General features: G+C 39.4%; 1 protein-coding gene across 2 annotated transcripts; it reads left to right on the forward strand.

Annotated features, from left to right (window-relative positions):
- The first annotated feature begins 951 nt into the window (after positions 1–951).
- Positions 952–17,297, forward strand: LOC137779511 (voltage-dependent T-type calcium channel subunit alpha-1I-like). Of its 2 annotated transcripts, XM_068567321.1 has the most exons (32): positions 954–1,126; positions 3,007–3,260; positions 3,509–3,603; positions 3,812–3,948; positions 4,164–4,252; positions 5,522–5,681; positions 6,151–6,469; positions 6,626–6,718; positions 7,051–7,229; positions 7,364–7,415; positions 7,511–7,642; positions 8,168–8,316; positions 9,036–9,221; positions 9,383–9,479; positions 9,572–9,727; positions 9,851–9,994; positions 10,073–10,158; positions 10,517–10,640; positions 10,831–10,899; positions 11,061–11,245; positions 11,784–11,910; positions 12,048–12,173; positions 13,562–13,651; positions 13,813–13,984; positions 14,231–14,397; positions 14,534–14,643; positions 14,747–14,880; positions 14,988–15,046; positions 15,318–15,396; positions 15,641–15,762; positions 16,356–16,514; positions 17,101–17,297. In XM_068567321.1, exons 2-32 carry the CDS (start codon positions 3,029–3,031, stop codon positions 17,125–17,127), a joined length of 4,056 nt encoding a protein of 1,351 aa, XP_068423422.1. In that variant the 5' UTR covers positions 954–1,126; positions 3,007–3,028; the 3' UTR covers positions 17,128–17,297. The 2 variants fall into 2 exon arrangements, with proteins under 2 accessions (XP_068423423.1, XP_068423422.1); XM_068567322.1 differs by lacking the exons at positions 14,988–15,046; positions 15,318–15,396; positions 15,641–15,762; positions 16,356–16,514; positions 17,101–17,297 and having other exon boundaries at positions 952–1,126; positions 14,542–14,643.
- Positions 17,298–19,579: the final 2,282 nt, after the last annotated feature.

Raw genomic sequence — 19,579 nt, forward strand, 5'->3', positions numbered from 1 at the left:
TTGAGTAAAAAAAGTAATTAAATTCATTCATCAGTATTGCTCTTAAGACCTTTATGAGCACATCTTCCAGCCTATTTAATACATGTTCAAGATTCACTTCCAAATCATTTCCTTCCAGTCTCATGCCCAAAACAACGGGGTCCAAATAATGTCCCTGCGTGACACCTGCTTTCACAATGTTTCTGACTAACTGAAGCGTTATTCTGAGCATCGGTATAAATCAGCACAACATACCAGTAGATACTGTAAGGACATTTTGCTGATCTGAATACTTTTTCCAGTACTGTCTATAACACTGTCGGACTCACAATGGATTAAAAATTGTTTTTTTTTATCAGACATTGTGCAGATCTCTTGGAGCCCTACAAGTCTTTAAACATTTTGCTTTTCACATTTGCAGACGCACTTCAAAAGACGTGTATATTTTTCAACCAGGAGAGACAATTTGAATAAAGAAAGGATCAATGTTTATTGTTACAGATGATATGTGAATATACAGAAATAAATGATAGGCTTGCAAAAGTATGGCTCTTTCGACTGAACTTATACGCTATAGCTTCATTAAGACATTGTTTGGTGATTACCAACCAAAAGTAGGTCCAGATATGAAATATCATATTGCCTCAATATTTTAACCCCTACACACTATCTTTGAGTTTAGAGTCTTTGCATTACAGCATTTATTTTACTTTTCATTTATATACCAGTAGCACTAACACGCCTGTCACTACAATCCAATGATAATCAGAGAAAGAAAAAAAAAGAAGTGGGATTCACAGCCTTCAATTCATATTTATCTTTGAACACATGCATGACCCCCCCCACACACACACCCCTTTTTTCTAAACTGTCCAGACGGTCCGTTAATGTAGCTTTAATAAATGCTGCAATTTCATTGGCCGTTACAATAGTTACTGGTATTATTTAGAATCTTAGCTCTGAAACTGATGCTCATTGACTTTCAAAACCAACATTTGAACTTTTCGGGCAACAACTAAGTCAGGTTGTCAACGTCAGCTCAGTTAATTTAAACTTAAGTTGATACCCAAACGGATTTCTATGAACCATTTACAAGCAGACACACTTCTGAAGGGCATTGTGCATTGATCCAACGTCTTCTTCTCTGGTAAGTAACGGAACCGTGTCCTAACCCTTATAATTTTTAGCTATCGTTCCAATAAAATGACTCTTAAAATAATAACTACAATAATCATATCACGTGTTCAGCTGATTTTAATCATGTTAAACTAAGCTTTAACGTCTTACCTTTCTAGCCAGATATCGTTTTAATTATCAGATTTAGCTTACTAACCATGTGTCGTTAAACGTTAGCTGGAAACAATCTTCCAGCATCCATAGCTATGCCTCAGGTTACAGAATGGAGTGTGCAATGTACAATATGGTAACGTTAAACATTTAGCTAGCATTCAACGTCTTAATGAATTATAATGAACCAAATAATTTGACCAACTATTTTATCCAATATCTATAACTAGCTAGCATAACTTATTTTGACAAGCTAGCATGGAAAACAGGTAGCCGAGCTACCGTTATTTCAACAGTTTTTAAGTTTGTAACGTTTTAATGAGGTAACGTCATAATGAACCAATTAAATGGACTTTCTAACTGACTAATTAGCTAACTTTGAAAAGCTAGCATGGAAAACTATTGAAAACGTTAGCTTAGTAGCTTGCCCGAGCTACCGGTATGCAGGTAGACAAGCTACCGTTTTCAACATTTAACGTTATAATGAGTTATAGTGAACCAATTCATTTGACCAACTATGCCAGCTAATATCTAACTTACCTAACATTAACTTACTCTGACAAGCTAGCATGGTAAACGGTTGAAAACGTTAGCTCGGTAGTTCGCCCGAGCGACCGTTTTTTTTATATAATTGTTTTAAATGCTACCGGCATGCGGGTAGCCGAGCTACCGTTTTTGAAGTGTTTTCCATACTAGCAGTACGCGGGTGGCCAAGCTACTGTTTTCAACATTCAGCATTTTAATGAGTTATAATGAACCAAATCATTTGACCAACTATGCTAGCTAATATCTAACTAACTTACTTTGACAAGATAGCATGATAAACGGTTGAAATAACGGGTTTTCAACCGTCCAAGGGTTGCTCACTAATGAAATCAATAAATATTTTAGTTTCAAAATGTTTTGAATTGATTTAAAAGTAACTTTTAGAGAGTTCATGTTTAAATACACTCCTATAGCAACACTAGCGTCCGTTGCTATTCATAATAACATGTAAGAATGCACACACGTTTTGTCCACCTTCATCATTTAAGCTCGCCTGAAACGCTACTCAGGCATATGTGATCATGTCACACTCACAGGGGCTTTGTTCTGCAATGTGTAAAGTATTTAATGCATGATTTATTTTGATTTTTTTTTTGGAATGATGTATTATTATGTTGCTACTTGCTAGTAAAGTAAAGTAAATTATCTGAATGTTTTCTCTCCTTTAATTAATTAGTCAAACAAAATAAAAATATATTCCCGCTGGTTATCTAGCCATGCAGATAACTTTTTTTGTGAGGCTTTCATTCAATATTACTTGATATTATGGAAGTGTCGTGAATGAATTTGTGTGTGGTGCACATAGCTCACACACACACACACACACGCACACACACACACACACACACACACACACACACACACACACACACACACACACACAGAGACACATTCTTACTATTGTGGATAGTCCATTATTGTGGATAGTCCACAATAATGCGTGAAAGTTACAGAATCAGCATTAAGCTTTTAAATATTGATCCACAACTCTAAAGCAGTTGAAGTTATAAAGTTATGTTTTAAAACTCCCAAGTTAATAAAGAATTGCAGTACATATGATCCTAGGATCATACAATGTGTTGTTATAAAGTAGACTACGCAACGTAACAGTACACGATACATTGTTGCCTGCTTGTTTTTCTTAAGCGTAACCCAATCCTTTCATCTCCTCTCTCTTGTTGACCTTCTTCCTAGGTAACTTTGCTGTAACTCAAACATGACTGAGGTAGCACTTACCATACTACACCAAGGAGGTCCCAACCCACCCTACTTCTCCACGGAGCCGGAGCAGGAGCCGGAGCAGGAGCCGGAGCAGGAGCCGGAGCAGGAGCCGGAGCAGGAGCAGGAGCAGGAGCAGCTGCTGTACCCAGCTCTGGCCCCAGTGGTCCTTTGCTGGTTCAAACAGACCACAAGCCCCCGTAATTGGTGCCTGAAAGTGGCCTGTAGCCCATATCCTTTCACAATGCTGAAAGTTACCTGGCAAGTCCAAATGTGTGTACAAACATAAGCATTCTTGAGTTGATATATCAATACGTATATTTCAGACTGAAGGCCACACTCACCTGTCATTAATACATTTTAACACTCACCATCATTAGTCCCATTAAGTGTTTCTAGTATGTAATCATCGATCGTCTGTTGTTGATAAGTTTTTATGAATGAATGAATGTGTTTTGAATCTTAACCTCTTCCTCCACATGGTTGGATTATGTGTCCATACTGGTGATTCTCCTCAACTGCATGAGTCTGAGCATGTACCGGCCCGGTTTTGAGAGGAGCTACACGCTTAAGGTGAGAGTGACACTGGCAGTCTTTTAAGTTTAAATACCATTACAAAGCCTCCATCCTGCGCAACAAGGTTAAGTTGAGCCAAATCAAAACACAAAGCAAATGACAAAACTAAAATGCGTATTTATTCATATCATATATTCAAGATGTGCCTCTGTTTTTTATGAGAAAACAAAACGTTATTGTTCTTTCTGCTTTCACATTTTGCCAGATTTTGGATGCCTTTGTCCTGGCATTTTTCCTCATAGAAATGCTTATCAAGTTGTTGGCCAAGGGAGGCTTTGGCTATAAAGAGAGTTATCTCAGCAACCACTGGAACAAGTTTGACATTTTCATCAACTTTGGAGAGTGAGTACCCTACAATCCGGTTCTTTCCAGGTTAAAGAAAACATATATGATCCTTCACTCTCAAAAGTAGAGAAACTCAAAAGGCTTGGGTGGCTTTAGAGAAGGCGTTGCTCAAAAAGCTTTTTGCTCACCATCTCTTAGCTTATATTAGAGTATATTGGTTTCATATTCATATGAAAACAGAAAAAAACTTCTCTTCCTGTCTGTCCCTTCAGATTGTTTGACTACTTTATGGACAGCCTCGGTTTCGATTTGCAAATGTATCAAGCGCTCGCACCGATGCGGCTGATCAGCAGAGTAGCAAGTAAGTTGACGTATCGCCCAGTGTTTCCAAACACACCCTCAGTCAGCACTTTATGTAGAGGAACGTTGCAAGCTTTTAGTGTGACTCTGGGTGTCGGTTGTTCTGATAAACCTCCCGAAGCAGTTGAATTCTTTCCAATTTTCTTTTTCTATTACAATTGAGTATTAACAAAGTCATTGGCCACGTGAAAACTCTACTTCGGGACGTTTTGAGACAACCTTTGGATCAAACAGGCATTTTATTTTCTCCAGCAAGTTTAAGTTTTTAGTTTAAACATTTTTTTTAAAGAATTATTCTCCAGCACAAACACGGAGATAGATCAAGCAACACTATAGTAATACAAGTAATAGATAATACAATTGTAATCCTAATAACATAATATGTACTTAATCTCGCATGAACAATCTATATGTAAACACTGCTCGAGTTTCAAAGGGGCGGAAATTTTCCTGTAAATTTCCGGGAAGTTTCCACAGGAATTTTGGGAATTTTGAAAAATATAAATGTGCCTAAGTTTTTTGCAAAAGCATATAACAGGGAACTTAAATGTAGTTTAGAACAAGACTATGTACGCCTAGCTCAGCTGGACCCTGAATGCAGCCGGTAGTAGACTTTTTACAGCAGTGAGAGTAGGAAGTATGTATGTCCACACAAAAGTACACTATCACCTTGATTATTCGCGGCTTTCGGAATGTCAAAAAAGTAATTTTTAAAAGTTGTATTATAAAGGTTTGCCTGCATGTCTGCTTATGACAAGGTAAATACAGTTAAATTACCCCAAAATTTAATTCCTGTTAATTCCCGATAATTCCCATTTATTCCTGTTAATTCCTGTGGAAAGTTTCCAACTTTGAATATCCCCGGAATTTTGCAACTCTAAGCACTGCAATACCAACAGACAGTAATACCTCTACTGTCTAATTCAACTTGCTGTTTAAAATACAATTGCCAAAGCGACTAAGAAGAACTGTGAGTTCTAATGAGCTACGCCAATGCTAACCCTTTGCAATTTTGCACATGCAATTTTCGACTGTGATCTTGATTTTATTTGCTATCTTAGCAAGGCTATGAAACACACGTTCATTCAACTGAGGAACGTCGCTGAAATGCTGATACATACTTTTATTACAAGCAATTTTAATTATTGCAGCTCTTTTTCTCTACCGGTCTGACAAAATAATCTTGAAGAAAATTACTTAATTCAGAAGAATTAAGAAGGTCTAACTATCTAAGTTGTCTGACGGCCTCTTTCTGTCTTCATCTGGGCAGGTATGCGTGATGTGGTGACAGTGCTCTTGGACATCTTGCCCTTGCTCGGGAGTGTACTCTTCCTCTACCTGTTTGTCATCCACATCTTTGCGGTTATGGCAGTCCAGCTGTGGGCCGGGCAGCTGCGCAACCGCTGCTTCCTGGGAGAGGACATTCCCTCGTAAGGATATTGCTTGGTCTGCTCTTCAAGTTGTTGCTTTTTCTTCTCTCTTCTCTTTCTTGAATTTACAATGACCAATTACTCTCTTGACTTTTTTATTATAGTATATAAATCTGAAAAATAATTGTTGTTCAAATAGCTTGTATTGGCTGACCAACACCAACATATATAGTATAATGTGAAATATATATATATATATATATATATATATATATATATATATACATATATATATATATATATATATATATATATACATATATATATATATATATATATACATATATATATATATATATATATATATATACGTATATATATATATATATATATATATATATATATATATATATATATATATATATATATATATTTCACATGGTACACTGTATATATATATATTTCACATGGTACACTGTAGATTCTTTATTTCTCAACAGTACAAACTGTCATTCTTTTCTATAACCAGAGCGTTCAACATGTCCTTGGATCCCTACTACACGACCAAGTACGATGAGCACCACCCATTTATCTGTTCCTTCGACAACATGAATGGGGAGCGCCGCTGCCACGACGTGCCACCGTACAGAGAGAACGGCATTGCGTGCTCTTTGGCCCCTCCCCGCAATGCAGCGGGCGCATTGGGCTTCACTGTGGCGGGGGCCGGTGCTAACGCCTGCGTTAACTGGAACGTTCTGTATAACGTCTGTCGTGCCGGGGACCAAAACCCGAACCTGGGAGCCATCAACTTTGATAACATCGGCTACGCCTGGATAGCCATATTCCAGGTAAGAAAGGCTTTCAGAAATACATCTGTCTGTCTGTCTGTCTGTCTGTCTGTCGAGCCACATATATGTCTTTCTTTCTACCAACGTGACTAACTGGTCACCATGTTTGTTAACTAGGAGCGAATATTGTATTCTTCTGTCTCTCTCCACCTGCAGATCATCACAATGGAAGGGTGGGCGAACATCATGTTTCATGTCATGGATGCTTATTCCTTCTGGAGTTTTCTGTTTTTTATCCTCGTCACCATTGTGAGTAGCCACTCATCTTTACAAACATTTGACTGTGTTCCTGTGTCCCAAACAACAGTTTATGTGTTGGTATTATTCCAAACTGGTTAATTTCGGCAGAAGTTTATTTTCTTCTTTTTTTGTAAACAGGCTTTCTGTAAACTGTAGATGTGAGTTTTATGCTATGTTTAGCAGCAGACGGGGGTCCTCACAATTAGTTTACATGCAGTGAAGTAGTTTTAAATACAACCATTAAACTCTTCACAGCGTTTTTGTGAAAATAAAATTAAGGGGCAGCAAAAATTAAATTGCAGTTGCAATCTAACTGAAGCATTTTTTTCTTCCCCGACCAGATGGGCTCCTTCATCGTGATGAAAGTGTGCGCGGTCGTCATCGCCACCCAGTTCTCGGACCACCTGGAACAGATGATGATAAAGCAGAACGAGAGGAGAGCCGTGGACATGCTGGTCATCAGAGGGCTCTGGTCTAAATTAACACGCTGCCTGGAAGGAATCAGACACATGTTCAGCAGGTTGGTCACTGTCTACAACCCGAACGTCTTTCAGCCTTTAAAACACGTTTGTGGGTTTGTGGTCAGATTTGTGGGTTCTCTTTTGGGTTAGTTTCAGATATTTAATGTTTCTCCGCTGTGTTTTTTCGAATTAGACAAAACGGAGTGCAGCCTGATGATGGCGACAGTGGGAATAATGACTCATCGGTGAGACTAGTGAACAGCTTTCTGCACTGTCACCAGCAGCGACGGCGTTGCCTCAGTAACAAATGGTCAGCTGACTTGATCGTGTCATCTTTCAGGTCTGGGTTGAAATTTGGAGACCGTTCGGGGCCTGGCTGCACAGAGTCGTCGAGAGTACGATCTTTGACCGAGTGATCATGTGTGCCATTCTCCTCAGCATCGTCACCTTGTCCATAGAGCATCACAACCAGGTGAGGAGTGTTTCCGTCTCCTTACTGGGAACTTCAAGTGTGTGAGGTAACGACAGACTGAGGCTGGGATGCTCCAACAATGTCTCTGACCCTATGCGGCTGAAGCCACACTTAATTAGTTAAATACGTTTTAGGTTAGGATTAGACAGAATGAAATTAAATCGTGGTTGAGAGTTTAAAAAAAAAAGCTGTCGTTTAAAGACAGGTTTTAAATGTCACATTTCATAATTTTTAGATGATTTTAGAGTTTGGTGTAACATGATGGGAAAATGAATGATTTGATGATAAATGATGATAAACGATTTAATCAGGTTGAACAAATTGGTCCTTCTTGAATAGTAATAGTTTGATGAGAGCATTTTCCAATACTATCCTGATCCCTATTGCTCGAATGAGTTACTTACTGCTTTATTTATTTTTCCTTCCTTGACTTCTCTTTCTTGCTCTTTGCATCGGCATCTTGATTTCAGGTCGGTCCCTCCTGCTCGCTCCCTTTTAACTTCTCTCCGTCCTCTCCTCCTGCAGCCGAAGGGGTTGACGGACATTTTGCGGATCACTAACCTCATCCTCACCGTGGTCTTTGTGTTGGAGATGGTCGTCAAGCTAATCGCTCTCGGGTGGATGTACTTCAGGGACAAAAACAACTTATTTGACTTTCTCATCGTCATCATCAGGTAACAGGATCCCATTAGGTCTGACTTTGTCCTGTCATGTGTTCTAGCATTGATATTCACATTGGTTCAACTTTCATTGGAACAACCTGTTTAGTTTTAGTACCGAGCCGAAGTCCAGTTCAATTGTATTCACAAAGCACATTTAAAATGTACTGTGGACCACATTGCTGTTCATTCAAATTTAGCGAAGACTTAAAAACAGAGTAAAAAAAAATCATAATAATAACAGTGTTAACAATATAAGTTACTGCTCATTTTTTAGTGTGATTTGCTATGAAAATTACCAAAACGTGTCACTCGCCGCACGTTATGTGCATAGGTTCTCTTCAAAATAAGCTTCCGTCTTAACAGGAAACAACTTCTTGGTCAGGTTTAGGAATGGATTATGAAGTTCTTAGTAAGGTTGAGGAAAATATTGTCGTTTGGATAATAATAGCAAGGAAAGTGGCGTTACTGAAATACACAACTTACTTGACAATTGAATCAACATTGGCATCTCATTTCACATGGGGAACGAACAGCATTATTTTTTGCAGTTATAGCTATGGATTCTGGATGAGAATAACAAATAAAAGTAATTTGACACAAGTAGCAGTAACAGTAGCAGTAATAGGCGAGCCAATAACGTCAACATATATTTATATTAAATATAAGTGACAGACGGGGTCAGACAGAAGTTGCCAGCAGCTCCTTGAAATTTGTTTGTTTGTGACTTTCAGTCTGTGGGAGACAATAACAAAAGCAAAGGGCAGGTTGTCAGTCCTCCGAGCATTTCGTCTGCTGCGGTTTGGGAGGCTGCTCCACTTCCTTCCTCATCTGAGGAAACAACTGCTGGTGCTGAAGAGAGCTATGGTGGAGGCAGCTCCACTCTGCATGTTCATGCTGTTCATCGTCTTCATTTTCAGGCATGTACACACACACACACACACACACACACACACACACACACACACACACAAACACACACAAACACACACATATCTTTTCTGCCCGTGTGTCTGCGTCCACTCCCACTAGACGCGTTACACTTCAATGATTGTCGCTGCTTTTTCTTGCTCCTCTGCAGTCTCATCGGCATGCACCTGTTCGGCAATCAATTTGCCGGAGTACCTATCAGAAAAAACTTTGACACTCTGCTCTGGTCCATGGTCACAGTGTTCCAGGTTAGTTTGTCAGACTTCCTAATGTTGTGCCATCGTCGTGTGCAAATTGCATCTCAAACTCTTGTCGGCGACACCCTCTTCATTCGATCCAGATTCTGACTGAGAAGAACTGGAACTTCGTGCTTTACAACACCATGGCGGCCACCTCTCCATGGGCCGCCATCTATTTTATGGCAGTCATTGTGACAGGGAAACACCTCCTTCTCAATATCCTCGTGGGCATCGTTATTCAGGGGTTTGAAAACAAGGTGAGGACCTCTGTCTTCTCCAAGAGCTATATTTTATATTACACCAAATGTTGCTTTTAAGTAAGAAACACTCTCACACTTTCTACTCATGCCTTTGCTGAACTCTTTCTCCGTTGTTTCCAGTCCCCTGATGACGGCTCCGTTGATCAAGACCCCTCTCAGCCAGCTAGCTCTTCTTCTGGCAACGTGAACCCTGTGAAACCCTCACTGGAAGACCTTCTATCTCCCAAGAAAGGTTCTGCACCTACAAATACCAACAAGGACAACGTAAGTTCCAGACAGCCATAGTTCAAGAAAGTTTGGTTTGGGACACCTTTTTAAGTATTTTGCCCATGCTTTGGACAGAAATTTCTGAACCAGATCCGGAAAGTGCTCCGATGGTGCAAAGGGCATGAAGAGTGGTCCTTCTACGTGTTGTCGCCCCGGAACAGGTTAGTCTCTCACATACATGAACAAAAACAAACTTGATTGATGCTTGAATAAATATGGAAAGATTGTTACAGGATACGTCATATACAGTAGATCAAGGAGGTGAAATGTGTGTGTGTGTGTGTGTGTGTGTGTGTGTGTGTATGTATTTATATATATATATCATTTTTTTTAGAATATATAGATACCATATTTCTGACACTGTATGGCTGTATGAGAATCTGTTCAGGTGTCTGGTGGTTTTGCGATGTGCGGTGCTCTGGTTGTGTGCAAGGTGTGATTGGTCTCCAGTGACTTTTTTTATTTACACATTCTGGGTGGAGGGCAAGCTTGCACCAACAATTTTGTGTGTGTGTTTAGGTTCCGTGTCTTTTGCCAGCGTGTGATCTGTTACAAAAAGTTTGACTACACAGTTCTGTTCTTCATTCTCCTAAACTGTATCACCATTGCTATGGAGAGGCCTGGAATACACCCTGAAAGCAAGGTGAGACACCAACAGAGTGTGTAAACACACACGCGTACATATATAATTATGTACATAAGTCTTTTTCTAGCAACTGAGGTTCTTTTTGGATGTTTTGCATTTCATGAAACAAAATATTCTACATCTAAATATGGTGAGATGTACTAAAAAATACAGGCAGGTTGTAAATGAATCTCACTCTGCCCTTTAGGAGCAATTGTTCCTGAAAGTGTCCAATCACGTGTTCTCTGCTGTCTTCCTGGTAGAGATGCTTTTTAAGGTAAACATCAGTTTTGTTTTTTGACTTTAGTAACTGAAATGTCATTCTTATTATGAACTAACATGTTTAATTTGTTTACCTTCAAATTGATTTGTGTTTTCAATGATCAGTAATATCGCATTGGTGTGTTTTAAACTGGTGTTTTGTTTCCGTAACACCAGGTCCTGGCTCTTGGTTTTCTGTTCGGGAGTGAGAGCTACTGCCGGTCAGCCTGGAACTTGGTGGACGGTTCCTTGGTGGTTCTCTCTTTCGTCAACCTCTTTGTCTCTCTGGCCCATTCGGGCCAAAACAACATGCTGGGTATCGTCAAAGTGTTGCGCCTGCTCCGCACACTCCGCACACTGAGGTACATGATTTATTTTTGTGTGTTTACGTGCACATAGACGTTCGCGTGCTGTTGTGCGTGAGCGTCTCACCTCATCGCATGCTTCGGTCCATACGCAAACGTGCCGGTTCTAACTAAGGATGGGTATCGTTTGGGTTTTTTCCGATATGGGTTTAGCACCGACATGACCCTGTGAGTGTGCTGCGTGTGTGCATGCTGGTAGCCCCGCCCCCTTGAGCCCCACTGCATGCAGCAACATGAGAGGGAGTGTAGCAGTGAATGCGCTCTGATCCGTGCTCTTTCAATAAATTATCGAGACTACAAATATGCTAAATTCCATCGTTTTTAACGTATGGGTACCGTGCTACCTTTTTAGTACCGGTATACCAACATTACAGAGTAGAGTTAAAAAAAAAAAGTATTTAAATCGGCTCAGGCACTGAAAGGAAGCACCAAAATCTGCGTTGTGTTTCGGTCTGGTTGGTACCGGACGTTTTGGTTCTTGGTATCCAACCCTAGTTCTAACACACATCTTTTCGTCGGTGTCTGTGTGTTCCAGGCTCGTCAAGCGAACCCCAAAACTAAAGCTGGCTGTGCAGGCTCTGATTACTGCGGTCAAGCCCATCGGGAACATCGCTCTCATATGCTGCACCTTGATCTTTATCTATGCAATCCTTGGAGTGCAGGTACTGTGGTAATGCACACACACGGACACACACACACATACACACACACACGGCTTTATCGTGTGATTCAGATGAGATCAGCACAATGGGAAACAAATTACAATAACACCACTCTTTTTCTCACACAAACCCTGTAGTTGTTCAAGGGCAGGTTCTACACCTGTGTAGGTGCGCACGTTGAACACGTTACCAACAAAACAGACTGTCTGTTGGCCGACTACCGCTGGCAGAGAAAATTCTTCAACTTTGACAGCATGTCACAGGTACGGATGATCACACCGGGACGCAGAGCGCAAGGGAAAAGATTAGCATTCATGTCAGCAAGTTTAATCATTTATATAAAAATGGACATTACACATTCAACTAATCCCCCAAATTGTGTCACTTTTTGGGTTATTTTAATATTTATTATTATTATTAATATTTTAATCAATCAAAAATGTGTTATTTTTGATTGATTTGTTTTTATGTAATTTTTATCCATGCACTTGACAACCGCATATATCTTAACTAGGGCAAGGCAAAGACAGGCAAATTGATCGCATTATTTTTCTGCGATTAATCACATTATGCGCCGAATTCAAGAATGAAGTTAAAACTAGTCTATTGCACGCTTTTAAAGTAATCTTATTAGGACAGTATAACTGGCACTCTGGAGCAACAACAAGTTAACATACATACATATATAGTTTATAAATCTGTTTTCTTTCTTTTTTTCCGAACAGGTACTGTTCAGTAGTAAGGGTCCCTGTGAGGACCCTTAAAGATGTATGTTAAAGACCAGCAATTCGTTAACTTCATACAAAAGCAATAAGTGCTTTTCATGTTTTCCAGTTAAGTTTTTCTTCCTCAGTGAGAAAAGTCCAGTCTGTGTTGGCTTTAACAAGCGCACTGAACATCTTGTGATGTGTGTGGAAAGTTCTCCTCTTTGAGAGAAGAGTAAAGATCCAGAAGTAATGCTCACTTAAAGTGCTCTGCCATAGTGAATCAGACCGCGGGGGTCAGGAGCTTTGCGCATGCGCGATTAACTTTCAATCTGGACGCGGAGGCTGCCGGTAGACTGACCGCCTGTGAGCGCTTTTTTTTTCAGGTTAAGGGGCTCGCGGCTCTTTGCAGCAGCGCTGCTCGTTGAGAACAGAAGCTACTAAACAATACATGCTTTCACGTCAGACAGGGCTACGGAAGCACGCGCACGCCTTCAAAGTAAAAGCAGTGCATCTTATTTATTTATTTTTCATGTTTGACCTCACGTGGGCAGGACTGGGAGAGCCGTAAGACGCCAAGGTCTGAACTACGCCGTCTGGAGAGATTCAAAGCGATAAGCCCCTCCCAATGCAAAAAAAAACAAAAATGCAGTTAACGCATGATCAAATACTTAACGCTGTTAAAGGATTGCCAGATTAATCTTGCGTTAACGCGTTAATCTGTTCACCCCTAATCTTAACACTTTGTTGATTGCAACTATGTTTAAAGGAATTATGCACAGATCATCTTTACAGTTACTAGTTAGCCATTTGGCATGTTTACATGCTATGTATATTATGATGCAGATTATAAAACTTGAAACTTTTCAGTTTGAAAATATAAATAATGTTCAGCTTTTTAAAAAATTGATATATAATATGTGCTGTCCTTTTGTTTTTCCATTCAGGCTTTGATGACACTGTTCGTAATGTACTCCAAGGATGACTGGGTGAACATCATGAATGATGGACTGGATGCTGTGGGAGTGGACAAACAGGTAGCTGAATTATGTTTTTTACATCGTTATGTTAAAGGCAAAAAAGAGATATTAATTATTTCAACTTCTTGAGACAGCAGTGTAATACATTGTTTTTTATTTTTGTATTTATTAAGCATGAGAAAACACTGATGCCTCTTTGCTCCTCTTCCCTCTCTCAGCCCGTGATGAACCACAATAAATGGATGCTTCTTTTCTTCATCTCCTTCATGATTCTGAGCTTCTTCCTGCTAGACATGTTTATTGGTGTGATGGTGGACACCTTCCACCAGTGTCAGAAGAATCAAAAGAGGCAAGACGAAGAAGGAAAAGTATTGAAATGCTACGGCCGAGGTAACGTGCTGTTGGGCATCTATCTATGCGCGTATCGGGTTTCATCTGAGATTTTATATCAAATAGTGTTGGTGAGAACAAATCAGAGCAGTAGAGTGCCATAAAACCAAAACGGTAAACCAGCCGAATGACGTTAAAAAGACATTTAGACTTGAGGGGGATTCACAACATTGTGCATAATTAATACATCGATCATTACATCCATAAATGTATCTCCCATTTTCTGTGTGTGTTTGTGCGCCAAAGACGCTGGTCCTTCTGAGCCTGAGCTGACGTCCTACTACACATCCTACTCACCCATGCGTCGGCGCATCCACACCCTGTGCACCAGCAGATTCCTGGATATCTTCGTGGCCGTCATGATCTTCATCAGCGTCTTGATAATGGCTGTTGAACACTACGATCAACCTGTGGTAAACCCCAAATGCACACAAAGAACTGCTGCAATTAAAGAAACTTGACATGGTCTCTTTGGGTGGATGGAAACTAACCTGTGTGTCCGTGTTCGTGTGTGTGTGTGTGTGTGTCTGTGTGTCCGTGTGTATTCAGTACATCAGCAACTTGACAGAGTGGACCCAATACGTGTTTACGATCTTCTTGGTCATAGAACTCCTGCTCAAGGTTGTTGCGTTTGGCGGCTGTAGGTTCATACGAAACAGGTAACACACGAGATTGAGGGAGGATTTTATTTTGATACCCGCTGTCATCTGTGTACATGACTTTTTTGTGTGTGTGTGTGTGTGTGTGTGTTTGTGTGTTTAGATGGAATCAGCTGGATGTCGTTATCCTGTTGGTATCTTTCATGAGTGTCGTTTTGGACAACATAACGCTGACAGACACTATTCCCATCAATCCCACCATCCTGAGAGTCTGCAGAGCGCTCAGACTGGCACAAGGTATGCACACACACTTGACTGAAAGGAAAACCGTCTGCGTTCTGTGGGCGTGACGTGTATGGCACCTGTGCAAAGTTGTTCATGACGATGACTGTGTCTCTCTTCAGTGCTGAAGGCCAAAAAGATCCGTGTTCTGCTGAAAACGATTAGCAAAACGCTGTCACAGGTAAACACTTTATGTATTTATTTGTTTTTGTCTCATTAGGTCTCATTTTGTCTTTCTCTCATTGAGTATAAATACGGTAGATCTCTGATCATTTAAAGGGCATTCGCAGCAAACTAACACAGCGTGTGGGAGCAAAAGAAAAAAGAAAGAAAAAAAGTTGACATAATAGAAATGAAGGCCTGTCTGTGATGTTGTCCTATCTCAAATGAAGGCTGATGATGTTGTTGTGTTTGTTGTGTGTAAAGAAGCTAACGTGTATTTTGAATTCCAGGTTGGGAACATATGTCTGCTCTTCGTTTTCTTCTTCTTCATCTACGCCGCTCTGGGAGTGGAGCTTTTTGGCAAACTCGGTCAGTCATACAACGAGCAAAACGCACAGACACACATACACACATCGACAAGGGCTTGCAGTAAAGAAACTATTTTTCCCACTTAAAAGAATTGTGCTAAAGCTGACGTTTCATTTTTGGGGATAAATCAACAGTGTGCACTTTTCTTTTATACATGTCTACATATGGATGTATTTTAGTGCTTCATACCAACATGTCCACCGTGCAGAAGTCAATATCTGAATGTCTGTGTTGTGTGGCTCAGAGTGCGTCGACAAGGACATGTGCTGGGGCATAAACGACTACATTAACTTCAAGAACTTCGGCATTGCCTGGCTCACGCTCTTCCAGGTGTGCACCGGGGACCACTGGAGCACGATCATGAAGGTATAAGCACACACACACTCGTACGCGCAGATACACACACATAAGCTCTGCATATATATTTATTACATAAGTGTATTAATTAAGAACTGCAAACACTTCTGGCATAGGTGTCCGATGACACTGTCCAGTTATTTGAAGCCTTCCAGCCAATGAGAGGGTTCCCTCCCCAGTGGGTGGGGATTGTTTACAATCCTGTGATAACTTTTACTAGTTGGGAGGTTTTTAATTCAGTGTTTATTCAAAGAGACACTTTAGCAACGCTTTGTTTTATAATTTTAATACACTTGTCCTTCAGTTTATAGGAGGGGTCCTGTAAAAATATGATCTATTTGGTTCTGATTGTAGGGATGATGGAGACGATTCCTTCATTTCAGCTAATTAAAGGGAGTGTGTTATAGTGCACAGCAGGGGGTTATTGGGAAAGTATTCGTAAATGATTGACCGTAAAATAAAGTATTACAATCACATTTGCAAGATCAGATCTTTTGTAAGCATAAGATTCTAATTGGTCGATTATTAAAGTCGCCGTCAGGATTTCAGAGTAAGATGATATTTGTGATTTTCTTTCTGAGTCTCGCTCTGTGCCTCTCAAGGACACCATGACACAGTGTGGTCCGGGAGACCATCGCTGCTCGAGCTACCTCTGGTGGGTCTCGCCGGTGTACTTCATCGCCTTCGTAATCATGGCCCAGTTTGTGCTGGTCAACCTGGTGGTGGCCGTCATCACGCAAGCCACGGAGGACAGCAAGAAGGTACAGCTGATGCACCCACCGCTCCTTGCTCTTTTCTTGAAAATGTCCTGTGGCATTTTGTTGAAAGAGTTACATAATACTCATTATTGGGAAAATGTAGGCTTTGTCTTTATTTTACTGACATTATGCAACAAATGAGCATTAATTTAAATTGATTTTAGCACGAGAGAATTTCAGTAAGTGTGCAGCAGATCAACTAAAATGTATAGTTAAGATTACAAAGTTTACAATCATAAATAATAAGATGCATTTTATTTGTATCCATGATCATAACTGAAACAATAAAAGCAATAACAATATAAACACCAGATTACATAACGGTAAGAAACAAAACAAAAGCAACAAAAGCACTTCATATAAATGTCTCAGAACTTGGTCTCTATTAACATTATTAACATTTTGAGTTTGTATCAAATGAAAGGAATCAGCAATGTCAACAGCTCTTACTGTGATTTAATGTAAGATTTCACTAACGTTAATGTTCTAAACCAACTTTGATTTCTGACTTTCAGATTGAAATACCGATGTGACAGAATATTATTGTAATATTTTAACAACCCTTCTACCTTGTGTGTCCCCTCTGAAGGAGGAACAAGTGCATGAAGCCGAGTGAGTCCCGTTTGCTCCAGTGGTGCGTCGGATCCCGTTAGAAGACCGGCTGCCGCACGGAGAATGATTTCACCTGGTTTTAAGTTCAATCAAATATGATTTAGAGATTTGGTTCCTATTTTGATGTTTTTAGTAGCATTTGCTTTAATTTAATATAATCATTTATTGGTTTAATTTTTTTGTTGATGATTGAAGAAGACGTATATATATTTTGTTTTTACGCCACATGATCTTTTTGGTAGCAGTGTTCATTCTAATAGAATAATTGATTAATTTAATTGCTATTTTAATGGTTAAAGAAGATAAACACATATATACAAGGAGAATGATTTTCACTTGGTTTTTATTTCAATCAAATAGGATTTATAGATTTTGTTGCTATTTTGACATTTTTAGTCGCAGTTGCTTTAATTTAATATAATCATTTATTAGTTTAATTGTTATTTTGATTTAAGAAGACATGCATACATATATATATATATATATATATAACATATTTTTATACCACATGATCTTTTTGATAGCAGTGTTGATTCTAATCGAATAATTTATTGATTTAATTGCTATTTTGATGGTTTAATAAGAAATATTTATATATATTTGTTTTTACACCACACAATCTTTTTGATAGCAGTGTTCATTCTAGAAGAATAATTTATTGATTTAATTGCTATTTTGATGAGAAATATATATTTATAGTGTTTTACACCACATATTTTTGATAACAGTGTTCATTCTATTAGAATAATTGCTATTTTTTTTTTAATTGCTATTTTGATGGTTTAAGATGATATATGTATATTTTTAAATTACTTTTTATGACACATGGTCCTTTTGAAAGCAGTTCATTTTAATAAAATCATTTATGCATTCAATTTATATTTTGTTGTTTTAAGAAGTGATACATTTATTTCTACTTGTTTTTATTTCATCCTCTCCACAGAACAGAAAAGGTTATTTTGTGTGAGCGTAACCCACTATGATATTTACCACATAATAAATACATTTGTGTATATTATTAGGGCCCTAAAGTGCTATGCCGAACAGCTTTATAAATAGTATTTATCCTTTATAGCGTGAGGTAAAGTTTTATTGAAGTGGCAGTGGAAAAGTCCTTACATGGACATGGTGAAAGTGTTCTTTACTACATTGAATTTTTAACCCACATTGTTTGTTGACTGACAGAGGCCATCATATGTAGCAGTTAGGTCAAACCAATGGAACGCTTCCTGAAGCACCAGTGACGTTCTGATTCTTTTGATGCATTCTTTTCACTGTATTTAAACTACAGATGGCCTCTTACTTTCTTCAGCTTTTGAGAAGGTGGTGGCCTGTGTTTTCCCTCGAGTGCAGCTGCCTCAGACTTGAATGTGTTGCAATCCTTAAAACTTGAAACTTCTTGGTTTTGGTGCAGACTACGCGTGGCGTGACTTGTCTGTTCCAGCATGAAGCCGCCCAGTCTGCTAGTTTATGAGTAAGCTTCTGGTTTTCCTCACATGCTGAGTATGCGGAGACCCTCGACATGAGGCATGGCATCTAGATAGACACTCCAAAAAAAAAATCTGAGAAGCTTCTGAGTCCTCAAGCATCCTTACTTTGAATCCATGGCCAAATGGTGAGCTTCTCACTGAATGCTCTCCGAATAGTGAATGGGTGACCAAAGCGACGATTTAGCTTGTTCCAGGCATCCCCGATAGGCTTCATTATCGTTTCAGAAGGTGTCATCTAACATACACTTATATCAGATTAAATGTCGAAAGTAACACAGTTGCGTTCACATACAGATTATGTGACCGTACTTGACCGTCGCACCGACTCCATGAGAATGGATGCGGTGGAATAAGTCCTCACACGTGTGCTGCTAGACGATTGCTTATGGACAGCATGTAGCATGTAGCATAGTAGTGGCGCAGATCTTCTGTCGCAGCCCGTAACGGAGGCAGCAAGTTCGTCAGGTCGGTGAGGGTCAAGCTCTTATATACTGTAATGTATCTTCATCTTCATAGATGAAGATACATTTATTCTCTCCTTTTTAAAAAAAAATCCATCTCCCAAAATCATCGTAAGAGCTACGGAACACACAAAACAGAAATGTGCTCTTAGTGGGGAAAAGTTTGCACCTTATTACATACATTCAATTACACATTTGCATGTAACAAAGTCACAAAATACATCATTAAAATCCGAAGTACCTTGTTTCCGTTGCAGCCAGGTGCTTGGTCGTTCCTACGTTGTCTCGTTTACTTCAGACACCGTTACCTTCATTAAACAAGATAATTTTGACCTGCTTAAAAGAGTCAAATCACTGAATTGATATACTTCTGGTCTCACCGAAAAAGCTTAAAAATAAAAGGAACCGAAACATACAAAGACACTTTGAAAATAAAAGCTTGCAACAAAAAAAGTCACCCTAACAAAAGAACCAGTCAGTTACATTGCATGTAAACCTTTTCACA

Source organism: Clinocottus analis, unplaced genomic scaffold (genome assembly GCF_023055335.1).
Source record: "Clinocottus analis isolate CAN_PGR_092001 unplaced genomic scaffold, fCliAna1.0.p SCAF_8, whole genome shotgun sequence".
NCBI classification, from domain to species: domain Eukaryota; kingdom Metazoa; phylum Chordata; class Actinopteri; order Perciformes; family Cottidae; genus Clinocottus; species Clinocottus analis.

Coding starts and splice junctions, on each gene's coding strand:
- LOC137779511 (XM_068567321.1), top strand. CDS start 3,029: ATGACTGAGGTAGCACTTACCATACTACACCAAGGAGGTCCCAACCCA. Junction 6,719..7,050: donor TTTTTATCCTCGTCACCATT/GTGAGTAGCCAC, acceptor TTCCCCGACCAG/ATGGGCTCCTTCATCGTGAT. Junction 15,763..16,355: donor ACTGGAGCACGATCATGAAG/GTATAAGCACAC, acceptor GTGCCTCTCAAG/GACACCATGACACAGTGTGG.